Source organism: Heloderma suspectum, chromosome 11 (assembly GCF_057233095.1).
Source record: "Heloderma suspectum isolate Gila_16-S chromosome 11, 16-S_ref, whole genome shotgun sequence".
Classification (NCBI taxonomy): domain Eukaryota; kingdom Metazoa; phylum Chordata; class Lepidosauria; order Squamata; family Helodermatidae; genus Heloderma; species Heloderma suspectum.
Window position 1 is genome coordinate 11337353 of NC_139468.1, and position 17505 is coordinate 11354857.

Here is a 17505-nt window from a genome sequence, read left to right on the forward strand (position 1 = left end):
CCACTTACTGGTGGGTTTCCCATGGGTGGACTACACCTTTGCGATGATCCTCCACTATGCACCCCCCCCACACACACACAACTTCTTCATATAAAAGTAGACTTAGCTGAAGCAGCTTGCAACTTGAAAGCTGTTTTATTTAAGCAGGTACTTTTAGAGTTTGGATTTTATTGTGTATTCTGTTGCTGTTAAAACTACTGTTGGCATTTGCTTGGTTTTTTCAAAGTTGCATTTGTATCTTTTTCTGTATTATACTGATTTTATGTAAGCCACCTTATGCCAAGATGAGTATAAATGTAGTTTTAATGGCACAAACATGGTTTGTGCTTTGAAGTTAATGCTTTTACATAAATACGATACACTTTCTAAAGCTATATCGTTACAGTAAAAATAAATGCTATCTAGATGCAAAAATAAGATTTCCAGTTCATATAAACGCCCACTACAGAAGTTAATATACACAGAAGCCTTACAAATATGTAAGGGTTTTGTTCTCCTGAATATTCATACAGAATAATTATGATGAACATGAAACCAAACAAACGTTCTCTCGTTGTTTTTGCTCTTTTCAAAGGAACTAATGGTAATTATCTTATACTGTCAAATCTTTGCATTTTCAAGTATATTTCAAAAAGTAGTACTAAAATATGAACATTAAAGGTTTCCATTCCGGATGAAAAGGTACAAGGTCTGTAGCATGGAGGCTAAAACATCGAAGGCAATGTACAAAGAAACACGGCAAAAAAACAGCTGCAGACAACAGTATATTACAGTAACACACACAATTTGTATTGTTGCTTTCAAAGCTGAAAACCATTAAAAATCCAACTCTGGAACACAGAAGAGTCTCTTGGAAACTAAAGTTCTTCATGGTAGAAACTTTCATCATGGAGCTGTCTGCCATAATCTGTGGCTTCGCTATTGAGAAACAGATCCTGATTCTCAAGAATCTCTGCCTCTGTAAGTTTTTTGTTACCATCCAGGTCCATTTCTTCAATAAGGTGGACAGCCTGTAAAATAAAGTAATAAACATTAATTTGATATGGCAATCAGCACTAATTTGTAAATGCTTTGCCAATTCATTAATTTGTGCCTCTTGTCTTTCTTACTCCTAAAAATGGAACATGATCCAACACAGACTTACATGTACTTCAGCTTGCTTAAAGCGATAATCCTACACCCATTTACCTGTAAGTAAGTCACAATGAATTCAGTGGGACTGAATAGGTATTGTATAGGATTGTGATGTCAGTTCACGTTCAATTGTAGCCATTACACTGAAGTAGTCCCACATAATTTCAAATGGAACATGCTTCCACATGTATGGTTAGAATCATGGCCTTAGCTTCCGTTATGGCAGAAAACTCATTCACTTTTTCCCGGTACCCATGATTGTTTTTATTTCATTTCAACACCTGGCTTTGGCCATTTTGGTTGAACAGTTTCTTCCTCTGTTGATCTACATTTTAAAAAATTGTGCAGTACTAATTAGCAATTTAATTACATCTGACTGCCTTCAAATCACTTATAGACACCCTCCCCCCCCTTACGTCCACATAATTACTGCTAAGGGGCTTGGAGGCAGCAATCCATCTTCCCCATTAGCTTCTGGAACTAATATCAAATTCCTTGTAGAATCAAATTGCTTACATAGCACCAGTGGCCATGTTAGCGGAGGATGATGGGAGGTGTAGCCCAACATACCTGGGGGGCACCAGGTTGGGAAAGGCTGCTTTATGCCATCATACTAATAATTCTAATAATGAATATACTGGCACAGCATAATACTCAGACCCCTGGCAGAGAATGGTGGTAATAGTGGCTTTAAGCAGTGACGTAGCCAACTCTCCTTTATAAGACCACAACAAAGGGCTCTGGATAAAAATGATGATTCTAGACTGACTTAAACAAAGAAAACTATCTCCTGCTACGGCACCCCATTCCATCCTCAAGGAGAAAAAGGCCCCACTGACATGGTTTCCAACTGCCTCTCACCACAAACATTCCCTAAAAGATGATAAAGTATTATACCAACTAGGATGCGCCTCCCCACTTCAATACATAATATGCTCTCTTCTGTTACTCCTACAGGACCTTTGCATGCTACAGAAGAAAAAATATTGCAGAAAAGGTGATGCCAAAGTCACTTCTGCATCCCCATTTAGTTCTTCATGTAAGTTATGGGGGCTTGGATAAGCAGATTACAAACTCCTGTCCTGAGTGTTCAAAAATCTATCTCCAAGGAAGACTTAAAAACATATGCAACTGGGTGATGGATTCTAGCCATGAAGGTCTTCAAAATTCTTACCTCCTCCTGAGCAATACCCTCATTATTGGGTACTACCCAACTTAACAGCTCTTTAGGGTTGAGTTTTCCATCTTTATCCTTGTCATAATCATTTTTAAACCGATCCTTCTCAACGACGATCCATTCTGGGTCTTCACTGGCAGCTAAAAACAAATTTTACATGTTTAAAACTTTTATTTTTGTTCAGTGCACTCACAGCTCCCAGAAATCCATAAAAAATTAATTCTGAATAAAGAGCTCAGATTTTAAAACACACAGTTTAAACATACACCGAATGAAAAACAAAACCCATTTTAATAGTACATTACAGCTGCATTTGTATCTATGTCAGGAAATATACCCAGGACAGCTAAATATCACCAGTTAAAATAAAAGAACTGGAGAATTGGTCGTACTCTCTCTCTAAACATGAGACTCAGAGGGAACTGTTATAATATCGGCCAAAAAAAAAGGTAGTAGAAATAGTTTGGATATACTATACAATTGGACCCTTTGCTATTTCTCCAAGCATTACTGATGTCAGCACATACCTATTTGAAAAAAAACCCCAACATATATGGTTATGGCAACCAGAATCATATATGCTAGATACTTGGAAGGAAGAATATGAACTCTGAAAGGATGGTTAGAATGGCTCCAATGGCAAAAACAAGAAGTTATATTCAGTTTAAGGAAGAGACACAAACACAGGATTGATTATATCAAAAACTAGACACACTTTATTAACTTCTGCAGTATTAATTAATTGCAAAATAATGTACAATGCTGTTTTGACATGTTATGATTAAGAACAAGCAATCATAAAATGTGTGTGGGGGAGTTATGAGGAGGACATCTAGGTATATTTCTGTTTACAAAATGTAAAATTAAGGGCCCTGACAGTAGATGCACTTTGGAAATAGAACTGATGACATTTCTGACCTCACCCCCTTCCCACTCACTTGGATCTCTTCTGTAGTCACCAAGGAACTCTTCAAGGCTCACAAAACCATCACCATTTTTATCATGTTCTTCCAAAGCCTCCTGAATTACAAACTCCTAGTTGGAAAAGAGATGATGGATCAGGTAATGCTGGTCCATTAACGAACACTGTAGAGTAGATAAAAAATCCAAGCAAAGGGCTGGATGTGCCTGATCTTAGAAGCTAAGCAGGGTCAGCCCTGGTTAGTACTTGGATGGGAGACTGCCTGGGAATCAGGCTTCCTGCACTGAGCAGGGGGTTGGACTCCACGGTCTTGTACGCCCCGTCCAACCCTACTATTCTATGATTCCGTGATTCTAATCCTGTACATTTCTGTGGGGGCTTTTATCTAGAGGAGGTGGGCTGCGTTCCAAAGAAAATACTAGACACTGGAATGAGCGTACAATGTGGTGCGGAGCACTTCCTCAGAGTGGACTAGTTGACGCTTTGTACTAAGAATAGACTTAGAATTTAAGTACCTTGGGAAAATAAGCTCATTAATGAAGAGTGCAACACCTTACGATTGCAATGCTGCACTGGCACCATTATGAGGATACCACAGTGGTCAGATTTGCACCATTGTACAGGAAATATATGACAAATATCAATGGGAAACAATTTAAATCAACCTTTTTCTTGCTGATTTATGTCATTGATTTAAATGATATAGGCTTGATTTTAAATTGATCCACCCTGTTTGCAACATCTCTACTTGTATGTTTTAGCAACCAAATCTGAGATCACATGGGTCCTTAAAACTACAGTACATTACCAATGCACAATACATATATTTCTATTACACTACAGTGGGATTAAATCATATTATTTGAGCAAATAGTTTCATTCCAAAGTTCATTATTTTATTGCTTTTATTATATAAACCATTTTCAAAGTAAACTCAACACATTTGATACACACCCCCTACATTTTTAGGACCTAAAACCAACTTCCCGCCTCAAAAAGGAAAGTAATACAGCAAACCAATAAAGAACATTTCCACTAAAAAAATGCTTTGCCCTGGATACTAAAAGGCTTACTAAGCAAGAAAGTTGTATAGATCAAGCAACTATCAAAACAGACGTTCATGATCTGTTGTGAATTAACATTTCCTTTACTTCACTTTATGCCCCCATCCATAAAACTACCGTTTAGTGCTCTTCTTGTGCCTAAAACGCAAGAAAGGTAATTGATTAACTTATTCAAGCTTTTAATATCATGTTTGATAGCATATCCACTATCGCCTGAATTTTCCTAAAGCTTAAAATCCACATTCATGTACAACCCAGTAATGAATGTTCAGACCAAAGAAGAAGCAGTTTTTACACAAAGAAAAATCCATACTTTGATCCAAAAGCAGTCCTGTAGCGATGTACAAAAATGCTTCCTAGATTATTTCAAAACTTGCCTTCATGTATTCTGCTTCCTCAGGATGTTCAAATGCAATGAATTCATCCAGATTCAGGCCAGAAATTCCATCCCCATTAGCCTTTTCAAATCTCTTTTTGTCCTTTAAATGGAGCTTATAAAATAGTTTGGAGAAGAACAGTTATATGAACAGCAGAGAGAAGCCACAGCATATTCATTAGCTTCACATTATATAAACATATTTTGCCTCTGATTTGATTAAAAAATACAATTGATCTTTTAATGCTAAGAAGAGTCTATGCTAAAATTAAAATGCTTTACTCAGATAAATACCCTTATAGGATACCTTCTGAAGGGCAGCTATGTTAGCCTGTTCCAACAAGAACAAGAAAGGATTGTGGGGCACCTTAAAGACTAACAGATTTATTGTGGCATAAGCTTTGTGGACTGGAGCCCACTTCATCACAATGCATGGTGTTATTCTCATTCTTGCATTTCACGGTCATTTGGGCCCACTGCTTACCTTATTTTCCTTCTACACTTGTGGGTATGAAAGGCGGCCTAGAAATATTTTAAATAAATAAATAGTTAAATAAATAATATATCAACAGAGGATAACACTTCGTGCACTTGATGAAGCGTCCACAAAAGCTTACGCCACAACAGTACCATGCTATACATGTCTACTCATGTAAACCCAACTCAGTTTACTTCCAGGTAAATGGGCATAGGATTACAGCCTCAATCTGTTAGTCTTTAAGGTGCCACAAGACTCTTCATTAATTTTGAAAAGATGCCCTCCCTAGAAAGAAAACTTCTCACACAAAATGAAAACGCTTGAGAAATTCGCCAAGTCATGCGAAAGGGTCATTTTCCAGTAAACTGAAAGCTTCCTACCATGGTCATAGACCCCTAATTTGTAAGTAACTATCCTTCATATACTGTTCATATATGTATTCCATGGGTTGGTATATGAGGAGCCCATGTATTTCCTCCATTTTCACTTTTGTCAACCTAAGGCTGCAATTCTATGTATGCTGGCTTCCAGGACAGTCCCACCGGACTCAGTGAACTTGGAGCACAATCCTATACTTGTTTACACAGACGTCCTTTGAGTGAATGGGGCAGAATCCTAGATAAGTGGGTACAGGACTGCAGCCTACTTCCAAACAAACATGTATAGGATTGGCTGCAAAACATTAAGTCCAGGATAAGGATCCGAAGAAGGGAAACACACATATGGAAAAGTGCATACATATAGCCAGAGGTTTGAAAGTCAATTCTACCTTAGCATTCCTTACTACTGAAGAGACTAGCTGCTTTTTAAACTGAAAAGAATCACCTCTTCAGCAACAGGATCTCTGCTGCTACAAAACCATCAAGCAAAGTTATTGCCATATGCATGGATCCCTCTCTACCCATGAAGCTCCTGTGGAACCTCATTTTAATGAACTACATAGAGAACAAAGACCAAAGAAATGTAAAAAGTTCAGGTAAAAGTGATTTAAAATCTATTAATCTCACCTTTTAACCATGTTTAAATATTTAGGGAATGTTCAATGGGAACAATCCACACTGAACTCAGTGGGACTTACTTCTGAGTAGCCATGTATATAATTGTGCTGTTAAGAAGCCAATGCCAGTTGGAATATACTACATCGCATCAATTGATTTTTGAATGCTACAGGGAATGCAATAACTAAGTTCATAAGTTTAAAGCTATCACACTACTTACAAACATGAAAAACACCATTAACACCTCTTACGAAGTGCCCAAGCATTTCTGATAATTTACTGTTCACTCTTTAGTAGTGGGATATTGTGTTGGTCAGTGGATAAACTGTTATCCACTTTAAGACATTCACATCCTTCAAACAATGATGCATTTTAAAGTAGTACTAAATTATGCTAGGACCAAAGGCGTTTTGCCATCAGTTCTTACACTGTACATTTTAATACTATTATCGAAATAGCTGCAACTAGATGAGGTGGCAAAGTTTTCACGTCAAACTGCTTTTTAACATTAGTTTTAAAAGCACGTTGGGAATTAACTGAAGTGAGCTGCTGAGAATGAAACTAGCCAGAAAACTCCGGTGTTTGCACATGTTGTGTAGGCATTTCTCTAGATCTTACCATTATAATGCAAAAAAGTCCACAGAGATCAACTTACGTATTCCTGGGCAATTTGTTAATAATGTGAGTATAAAGCTGTTAGGCTTTAACATGAAGTCATCCCAAACAATGAATGGCTTATTTTGTTTAGGCATTTTAATTCTTATTAAGATGTTTTTATCCATTAGGAAATATAACAGATGTGACTTGTTTAGGGGATTGTATAAATCTGGAAACAAAGTGTTAAATCTGACATTATGCGACCAGACTTCTTCTGGCACAACAGGAGTTCCCCTTCCCCTCCTCCCCCTGGAAGCCCCTCAAATCTGCTGTGGAGGGTGCCCAACGCTCTAAGGGTGCAATCCTACGCCTGTTTAGACAGAAAAAACAGAAATAAGTCCTTCCATTTGCCAGCAGTATCTGTCCTGTTGGCAGAAGGGCACCATTGGATACAACCCAAATACGACACCTGGCACCTCTCAATGACCTGAAGTTTTACTTCACTGGCTGGTTTTAAATAAGAAGATACCATTATCAATTTAATATTTGAAATATCAAGGACTTGAATCCAATGCTAGTCCAAGTTAAGCCCTACTGATTTCAATGGGTCTACTCTAAGTAGGACTAACACTGGATACAACCCAAGATTTACTATCTTGGCTGTAATTTTGAGGTAAATCAGTGATGTCCAACTTTTTTGACAAGTGGGCCACATATTAGTAATAAATAGGGCTATCACCTGACTACAGAAACCTTAACTGACTGATTCTGCTTAAATCTGCATATGTGAAAACATAATAATTCTAAAGAAAAAAGGCTGTTTGCTTTTAGATGATACACACACTCATTAGAAGAGGCTTTCTCCCCATTCTCTCATGTGTAAGAGGGAATGCCTCTTCAACAATGGCACTTTGTCAAAGACTCTCCAGTCTTTGTAAGTACTCGTATTAAATCAATCTAATCAATCAGCTGAATGTTGCAGCCCACGTTATACTTTTTTCTTCTTTATAGTTGATTGGCAAGGAAGGGGGAATAAGTACAATGGCCACATTAGAGTGGAACTCTCTCACATTTTGGATGTCTGTTGCGACACACTTGCCCATAGGGCTAGCTACGACTGAAGAAGAAAGGGTAAATAAATTGAGAAAAAGTTTCCAAGGTTAGAGCTACTTGGCAGCACTTTGGTATCTTACCTGCCGGAAAGATTCTTCTTCATTGTCTTCCAAAGTTGTATCATCATCAAAGTCTATTACACGATCATACATCTGAATATTGTATTCTTCCCAGGATACAAATCCATCACCGTCTTTATCATATTCACCAAACTGTTGCTTAGCATCTTCTACAACATAATGCTTAAAAGATTTCTGGATCCATGAACTAAGCTCAGCTGTGGAGATTCGCCATAACACAATTAGGTGGTGAAGTGATTTCTTCCCAATAAATTTTAAGAAAAAGCCAGTATTTTCTAGGTTGCTTTAAATTAAAAACAGACATAATCCTTACTATACCTCTATACAAATTGCTACTAAAAAAAGAAAGGCTTAGCAGCTGTACAAATTTAGAAAACGGTCTAGCTGGCCAGGGTGAAATTGCCAGCTACTGAACTGTCCAACTGCCCTCCAACTATGGGAAGCACATTGTCAGCCTATGCATCAGCCAGGAAACTAAGGGTTGCTGGGTTATTTTATACGTGTGGGGCTTTGTTTTGTACCGTACAAATGCATTACAAGCTGCTTTGAGGATCTTTCAATCGAAACGCAGGCTAAAAATCTTCAAAATAATAAATGAATAAATAGTTGATAAAATAGCAAAACTTCTCTGAGATAAGATATTGTGGGAAAATGTCAGATGTTATATTTTTATTATATTTTAAGGTGCAATCCTATAGCAGCTAGTCGGCGGCTAGATGGCCATAGGATTGGTCGGTTTCTGGGAAATGACCTTGGAGCCCGCACTTCAGCCACCCTGCATTTGCAGCTAGACAGCTGATTTCGGCTGTTTAGCCGCAGGAAGTCAGAGCGGGGGAAGCGGTAGCTGGACAACACGTTGGATGCGTCATACCGGATTTCCAATTTCCCCACACCAGCACACCCCCAGGAACGCCCTGTTTTCACCACTCTGCACTCCAATTCCAAGCGTGGGTCCATTCCGCGCTGCCTATGAGGCAGCGCGGGAGGGAGTGAAGGTCGGAGCACAGACTCCAAGGTTGGTTCCCAGGAACCAACTTATCCTATGGCCGTCTAGCCGCTGACTAGCAGCCATAGGATTGCGTCCTTAATGTGTTTTATTGTTTTAATCTATTTTAAATTGTTTTTGGAATTTAAATTGAGTGCCATTTTTGGGTAGAAAGGTGGGGTATAAATCAAATAAATAAATAAGATGGAAGAAAAGTTTACTTAGAACCTAAGGACAGGAGGAGCTGTGGGTCAATGGCAAAAGTAAAAAGGGGCAAATGGGAGACAGAAGGATGGGAAACTGAGTGGAAAGAGGACACCAAAGGTAGGGAAACCCAAAGAAAGGTTAGCTAAAGAAAGCAGGAATAGACTGTAGGCTGAGAAAAAGGAACCTAAGTAAAAGGACAAGTCCAAGAGCAAGGCCTAAGAAAGAAGAAAAATGGTGAGCCGCAGGTAGGAGCCAAGAAACAAGAAAAGATATATGCTACCGGCAGGAAGGAAATGGAATTTTAAAGGAAAGGGCAGTGCCGACGAAAGTCCAATAAATGACAGTTTGAGAGCAAGGCTGAGCGATTTGGAATAACAAGTTCACAAAATCTATGTTGGCAAGTCCCAACCGAAGCCTGTAACACATATATTCCTGCGAGCACTTCAGAGCACATGTAACATTCGGATATTTCATTCAAGGCTTTGCAGAGCGTTAGACTTATCAGGCATGCTACTGTACCCAAACTTTATTTTGTTATTAATACAGGAACAAGAAATATATAAACGTTCCTATTTTCATTTTATCTATAGCTAACAACATTTCTTTAATGCCCACTAGAAGTGGGTTTTTTCACAAGCCAGCATATACACTTCCTCATGAATTGTTAGCAATTTCTATTTTTATAACATATGCATCTGTCATACCTTCTGTGAGGAAGCCATCAGCGTCCATGTCAATTTTCTTTATAATACTTTTCAGCCTTTTCTGTTGCTCATCTGGATTCAGTTTGGCAAAGTCTTCCACTTCTTCCTTTGGAGGGAAAGAGAAACCATTAAAAATGAGAACATTATCTGGGTGGCTATTATTCTCAGGATGCTGCCAGACAGATATTTTCAGAAGATAAAACGTATCTTTGGACTTATATCTTCCACCACAAAATGACCAACTATGGCTTGTTAAAAGAAACTGCATGAGAGATGGGCCGCTAGCCTACTCTGCTGCAAACTGCCTGACCATTAAGGCTAAAATCATATGCTTGTGAGTAGCTTCAATGAACTCAGTGAGATGTATGTCTAAGTAAACAAGACTAGGATTTGGATGCAAGTCATTTCATTCCAACTAGTGCATCCGAAGTTACTGTTGGTATAAGAATTTGTATCTAGCCCAGGAATGTGAGGGGGTGGGGAGTGAATCAGGTAGCGCAGGCACAAGTCAGGAAATAACTATTTGGAGGGAGCAATCCTATGGCCACTAGGCAGCGGCTAGATGGCCATAGGATATCTGGTTTTCCGGGAAACGACCTCAGAGCCTGCGCCGGAGAACTGACCTTCCCCTGCTTCTGCACTGCCTCACAGGCAGCGCGGAACAGCCCCGTGCTCCATGCTCGAAAGAGGAGCCCAGAGCAGCCAAAACGGGGCATTCCGGGGGGCGTTCTGGGGTGGGGAGGGTGGAAATGCTGGCACGACACATCCTATGTGTCATACGGCAGCCTCCTCCCCCACTCCACCCTCCCACAGCATCAAAAACGCAGGGCAGGAGAAGTGCAGAGGGAACGATCCCCTCTGTGCTTCTCCTGCCCTGCATTGGATAGGTGGTCGCCTCCAAGTTTGGAGGCGGCCGCCTATCTGCATAGGATTGCGCCCTAAATCAGTGTTACCTCACCACTTTAGATATTACTAATTACAGCTACATGAACATGCAGTCTTTTACAACATCTTCGCCTGGCAGTCCTATTTTGAAATGCCAGATATAGGGCAGGTAGAAAATCCTTGACATCTACCGTTCTCCAGCAGGCGATAACTGCCTCCTGCCAACCTCTTTCATGCTTTGGAAATAGCAAATGCTAAGGCTTGAAAGAAGAGCTTCACCAGAAAGCATGCACTGAAAGAGAAGCGTGCAGAAGAGAAAAGAAACTGACCTTCACTACCCTTCATGATATTCTGGATGTATATCAAAAGATTAATTACCAACCCTGCACTCGTGATCACTATCACAGATCAGAAATCTCTCTTTGTGCATAAGCACACATTGGAAGTTAGTTGTGTGGGTAAACTAATCTTCCCTTTGGCTTCCTGAAATCCTAATTCTGGATAAAATGATGACTAAAGTGATAAATGACGTAAGTAATCGAAGTTTGTGATCTTGAATATGGAGTCTGTGTGTATGTGTGCACAACAGAAAGTTAGGAGTGTGTTTAAAAATAATGGGCTGGGGAGGCTTATAGGATATTAATAGGTACCTAAGGGCCGCGGTGGCTTAGTGGTTAAGACGCTGAACTGCAGACTGGAAGGTCGGCAGGTCAGCAGTTCGAGACCCGAGTGCTGCATGACGGAGTGAGCGCCCGTCTTCAGTCCCAGCTCCTGCCAACCTAGCAGTTCGAAAGCAAGAAATTGCAAGTAGATGAATAGGTACCGCCTCGGCGGGAAAGGTAACAGCGTTCCGTGCACCTCAGTGTTCAGTCATGCCGGCCACATGACCATGGAAGCGTCTTCGGACAGCGCTGGCTCTTTGGCTTAGAAACGGGGATGAGCACCGCACCCTAGAGTCGGACACGACTGGTTGGGGACGCCTTTACCTTTTTAACTCATTTGTGTTATGATCGTAAGCAGACACATACCCGTAACGGGGCAGGGGAAGTAGTGGGTTCCGCTAAGAGTGACAAAGCAAGAGCCCGGCAGTTTTGACCCAGAAGGACAAAACTCAACCCATGGAAATGTTCCTGTGCACAAGCCCCACTGCCATGAACGGGACCTGTGCAAGACCACTGTGGTTCATTTCAATAAAGCTTGCGCACTGGCAAATTACGTATTAAGTAGTGTGTCCACGTGCATGTTCACCCTACAGCACCAACGTGCCCTGGGCCAACCCAGATCATGCCTCTAGTTCACATCCATGCAAATGCATCTGATGAAGTAGGCAGTCCATGGAACCTCCTGCCACGATAAATGCGTTAGTCTTCAACACTCTGTTGTTTTCGCTGCAGCAGACTAACAGGGCAGCCCCGCGCGAAGATGCAAAGGCGTGCACACGAACAGGAAGAATGCACTGCTTCATGTGTCTACCCCCGCCTGAAAACTAACACAACTGAAACTTCAGATATATAAACAAACAACTACACCTGCTCAGAGGCAAGTTCCACTGAGTTCAGCAGAGCTTATTCCAAGACAAGGCGCGTAACATTGCAGACAAGGCGCGTAGCACACTCCAGATGCTGCCAAGAGTATTTAAGTCAGTCATGGCCATCTGAAGCCCCGTTCATTTCCATGGATCTACTCCAGGTAGGAACTATGTTGAATTTTACCCTATATACCCCAAGCCCTCCCCAGCCTGGTCCCTCTAGATGGCGGATGCTGGGGATTGCGGCCCAACACATCTGGAAGGCGCCGGGGGGTGTGTGTGTGTGAGGCTGCAGACCCCCGAGCCGGCCGGGATTCCCCCGTCCTCAGGGGAAAGCGCCCCCCCGTCCCCGCGCCCCCGCTCGCGGCCTACCTCCGCCACCCACCTGGCCGCCCAGCAGCGCCTCCCGGTCGTAGTCCGGCCGGTGCTCGCCGTCGCTGCCGTAGTGCTGCCGCTCGCCCAGCCCGCCTCCCGCCGCACCGAGCCCCCGGAGCAGCAAGCCCAGCCCCAGCAGGAGCGGCGGCGGCGGCGGGGGCCTCATCTCGGCTGAGGGGGAAACTCCAGCCCCGCTGGGCCTTTGGCGCCGCGCGCGCGGGGAGGGGGAGGAGGTGGTAGTGGCGGCCCAAGCGAGAGGGGAGCCGGGGAAGCCCGGCCCAGGCGGGGGCGCTGCCGCTGTGTGCCGGCCCGGCCCGGCCCGGCCCGCCTCAGACTCCTCTCCGGCCCCCTCGTGAAGGCCAGCCGCCTCAGAAGCCGTTGGCTCCTCCCCGGGCGGGAAGGCCTCGTCGCTCGCACGGCGAGTCACCTGCGGAGCGGGCGGGCGGCGAGGCGCCGGAAGAGCGCGAGCGAAAACACGTATTTATTAAGGGTATTCGCACCCCGCTTTGCGATGTGTGTGTGTGTGTGTGTGTATATATATATATATATAATATTATTATTATTATTATTGCATTTATATCCGGCCTTTACTCCTCTTGCAAGGAACCCAAGGCGGCTTACATTATCGTCCTCCTCTCCATGTTATCCTCACAACAACAACCCTGTGAGGTGGGTTGGGCTGAGAGTGTGTGACTGGCCCAAAGTCACCCAGTGAGCTTCCCTGGCCGAGTGGGGACTAGAACCCGGATCTCCCGGCTCCCAGTCCAACGCTCTTGCCACTACACCACACTGGCTCTGCGTATTATATGCGTATAATATGCGTATAATATGCGTATTTGCTTATGTATGTACACACACACGTAATTAACGTATTTTCATAGATAAGCGTTCACAATACAGCCAACAGAAAGACTGCCGTAAGAATCCAACGCTGCCCCCAATAAACCAATTGTGGATCATTTATTATTTATTATTAAATTTATTAATCGCCCATCTGGCTGGCCACCCAGCCACTCTGGGCGATGTACAACATACAATAAAACAGTTTAAAACAATAAAATTCTACCATAAAAACATTTCCTAAAATACCCTAACCCAACCCCAAATGCCTGCCTGAACAACCACATTTTTAATGCACGACGGAAGCTCATTGAAGAGGGGGCATGGCGGAGTTCCCTAGGGGGGGAGTTCCACAGAGTGGGGGCCGCCACAGAAAAGGCCCTCTCCCTCGTCCCCACCAGTCTAGCTGTCCTGGCTGACGGGACAGAGAGAAGGCCATCTGAGGCTGATCTTGTTAAGCGGCCTGTCTGGTGCTGCTGGAGGATTAACGCTTTTTGTATTGTATTGTTTTTAGATTACGTTTTTATGTTGTTTATGTTCATTTCTCCATGCAACTTTTATTATATTTCGAAATAAAGTCAACGAAGGAAACAACAAGAACATGCATAATAAATCAAGATCGCTAAGGGTGCAAACCTGTGGCCGCTAGACAGTGGCTAGGGTTGTTCAGTTTTCGGGAACAGGCCTCGGATCCCGGAAAAATGCTTCCCCGCCGCCTCAGGTGGTGCGGATCGTCCCCAGGCTCTGTGCTTGGAAGAGCAGCGCGGGGCAAAAGGGAGCTTTCCCGGGGGTAGGCAGCGCAGAAGTGCCAGCATGATGCTCCTATGCGTCATCTGGCCTCCCACACCTTCTCCGAAGTCCCACAGCTAGACAGCCGAAATCAGCCATCTAGCTACAAATGGAGGGCAGCTGGAGCGCAGAGGAAACGATCTGCATTGGACAGGCGGTCACCTCCAAGTTCAGAGGCATCTGCCTATCCCCACAGGATTGCTCCCTTAAGAAAGAAAGGAATTCACTAATTACAATTCATAGCCTATGACTGATATGCTTATGAAACATCTATGGTAAAACAGCCTAAGTAGGAGCGGAATACCTAATGAAAGAGTAGAAATACAATTCATACAGCATATAAAAGGAGCATGTCCCAGTGCGTGTTATTTTGTTTGTATGTATGTATTAGAAGATTAATACATACATACAAAGATTGGGCTGCGGTGGCTTAGTGGTTAAGACGCTGAACTGCAGACCGGAAGGTCGGCAGGACAGCAGTTTGAGACCCGAGTGCCGCGTGACGGAGTGAGCTCCCGTCTTCAGTCCCAGCTCCTGCCAACCTAGCAGTTCGAAAGCAAGAAATTGCGAGCAGATAAATAGGTACCGCTTTGGCGGGAAACGTAACAGCGTTCTGTGCATCTGGGTGTTCAGTCATGCCGGCCACATGACCACAGAAGCGTCTTCGGACAGCGCTGGCTCTTCGGCTTAGAAATGGAGATGAGCACCACACCCTAGAGTCGGACACGACTGGTTGGGGACACCTTTACCTTTACCTTTTATGTATTAGTCAGAAGACAGGCAACTGTACTTGGTTGGAATTTGATCAAAAGTTTGAAGAGCTTCAACATAGGAAAAAAATGAAAACTGTTTATGTTCATTTGCATTACTGTGTTGATTTTAGTTTATATTATTTTCATTTTTTCTGTTATATTCATTAAGGGTTTCTGTATTTGTACATAAGTTACTTCAAGACAGCTTTTTGCGGTGGGAAGTGATGCATACATATAATAATAATATAGAGACAGCATGGTGTAGTGGTTAGGTGTTGGACAAGGGCTGGGGAGACCCAGGTTCAAATACCCATTCAGCTATGAAGCACACGTTGTGTCCTTGGTTCAGCCTAAGGTACTTCACAGGGTTGCTGTGTGGATAAAAACAGGTTGGAGTAACCATGTACATCAGCTTGAGTTCCTGGTAAGAAGGGTGGGATAAACATATAATAAATGAATACATTTACTAGCAAGACCCATTGAACATGGTGAAACTTACTCGATGGTAAGACGAAAGGAAGTAGTTCTTCACACAGCACATAGATAAACTAAGGAATTCACTTCCACAAGATGTAGTGATGGCCACCAATTTGGATGGCCTTAAAAGGGGATTGGACAAATTCCTGGAGGAGAAGGCTATCAATGGCTACTAGTCCTGATGGCTATATGCTACCTCAAGTATCAGAGGTAGTATACCTATGTACACCAGTTGCTGGGGAAAATGGGTGGGTGATACACTCATGTTCTGGCTGAGGGTTTCCTGTGGGCATCTGGTTGGCCTCTGTGTAAACAGAATGCTGGACTAGATGGACACTTGGTCTAATCCAGAATGGCTCTTCTAAGTTCATATGGTAAACATACCTAGGAAAATGTGTATGTTGCCTGGAGCTTGGAGGAAAAGCAGGATATACATGTAATATAAATCAGCAATACGAGCATAAACAAGATAGAGCACCAAATCCAGATGTGACATGTACAGATGTTCTGATACCTCCCTCTCGTTTGCATGGAAGGTGCCATTTTGGCTACAGAAGACAAAGCACTCAGAGAATGGGTTCACTATTGTATGATTATTAAAATTGCAGCTGTATATATTTGATTATGTATTTACTTATTTGTCTATGAGTATATGTATGTGTGTATGTATGTATTTAAGAAATTGTTGACCCACCTTGTCTACTAGCCTTCAGGGCAGTTTACAAATTGAAATTATATAAAACAGCAACAGCAGATCATAAAATAGAATGACTAAAAATTTTTAAACATGAAAACTTAACAGCAGTTTTTTTTAAAAAAACACAGTAAAAATAAATAAGCAGAATGACGATGCCAGGCAAATTTGTTTGGAACGGAGACAATCAGGGTGTCAACACAGAAAAGGGCCTCTCTCCAGTCACCATCTGCCTAACTTCCAAAGGTTGGGCTATCCAGAGAAGGGCCTTAGAGGAAGGGCTTAAGTGAGCACTGATTGCAGTACACATCATGTCATATAGGTAACAGGGCCTTAATTCCTCATTTTTGATAAGAGAGAAGATAGACGAACAGGTCGAAAAACACTGGAGGGCTACGAGTGGAAGATATCACCATCTGGACCTGAAAAATTCTGTAAATGAGGCAGAGCGATAGCAGTATAAAAGCTTCGTCTGGAAAGAATTAGACAATCCATTAAGAAAAGAAAGATGGACTAGCTGCACAATGCCTTCTCGTTGGTAGCGCTAGGAGCCCTCCTTCTGGAAACACCCATGGTGCATTTAGGATTCATGTGACATCTATGCATGTCAGAAGTTCTGTGTGTGTCACATCCACCTACATTTTTATTTTTTTCCCCTGTGCCCACAGATTGGTTTGTACCTACAACATGGTTTAGAAATGTCCCATGGTTTTCTAGTTAGTCATTTGTATAAATTTGATCACATCATTTATGAAATGGTATGGCGATATGTCTCTGGTGGAAATCGAATTGCTGATGCAGAGTAGGGATAAACTAAACATCCTGTGGTTTCAAAGCTTCATGGCTAAGTGGGGATTTGAAACCAGGTCTCTCTGGGCCAAATTCTACACTCTGTCCACTAACACTGCTTCTCAAAATCAGTCATTGCATAGATGATCTCTCCCACCTACCCACCCCATTTATGCAACTTCTTGTTCTGGGTGCCAAAATCCATTAACTGCTTAGAGATTTTTTTTTTAATATGATAAGCGGTATATAAATATATTATATTAATCATCATCATCTTAGTTATATGCCTTCCCACAAAAAGTGCACAAAGCAGCTAACAACAGAACAAAAATAAAAAACAAGAAATCATATCAATACGTCAATTACAATAGTACATCATTACAGTAATAACCCCAACAATTCATTTCACTAATACTAACATTATAACATTATTACAAAATAGCCAAAATCAACCATTACAACATAATATCAGTTATAATCTAACAGTAATGTAGAGCCAAATACACTAAACCTTTCCTATGCATTGAGGCATTAATAAATC

The 17505-nt window shown here is 42.1% G+C and overlaps 2 protein-coding genes across 4 annotated transcripts in view; one reads left to right on the forward strand and one right to left on the reverse strand.

Annotated features, from left to right (window-relative positions):
• Positions 1–285: 285 nt before the first annotated feature.
• RCN2 (reticulocalbin 2) lies at positions 286–13018 on the reverse strand. Of its 2 annotated transcripts, none has more exons than XM_084816808.1 (7): positions 12634–13018; positions 9836–9941; positions 7940–8136; positions 4675–4788; positions 3250–3346; positions 2309–2451; positions 286–1010 (listed from the first exon to the last, which is right to left on the reverse strand). In XM_084816808.1, exons 1-7 carry the CDS (start codon positions 12787–12789, stop codon positions 858–860), a joined length of 966 nt encoding a protein of 321 aa, XP_084672934.1. In that variant the 5' UTR covers positions 12790–13018; the 3' UTR covers positions 286–857. The 2 variants fall into 2 exon arrangements, with proteins under 2 accessions (XP_084672934.1, XP_084672933.1); XM_084816807.1 differs by having other exon boundaries at positions 9836–9937; positions 12621–13018.
• Positions 12084–17505, forward strand: part of SCAPER (S-phase cyclin A associated protein in the ER) — a 238025-nt gene continuing 232603 nt past the window's right edge. The window contains exon 1 of one of the 2 annotated variants that reach the window (XM_084816787.1): positions 12084–12409. The gene's annotated coding sequence lies outside the window, so the exon portion shown is untranslated. The remainder of the gene's footprint in view (positions 12410–17505) is intronic. The other variant, XM_084816790.1, reaches the window with a different exon arrangement.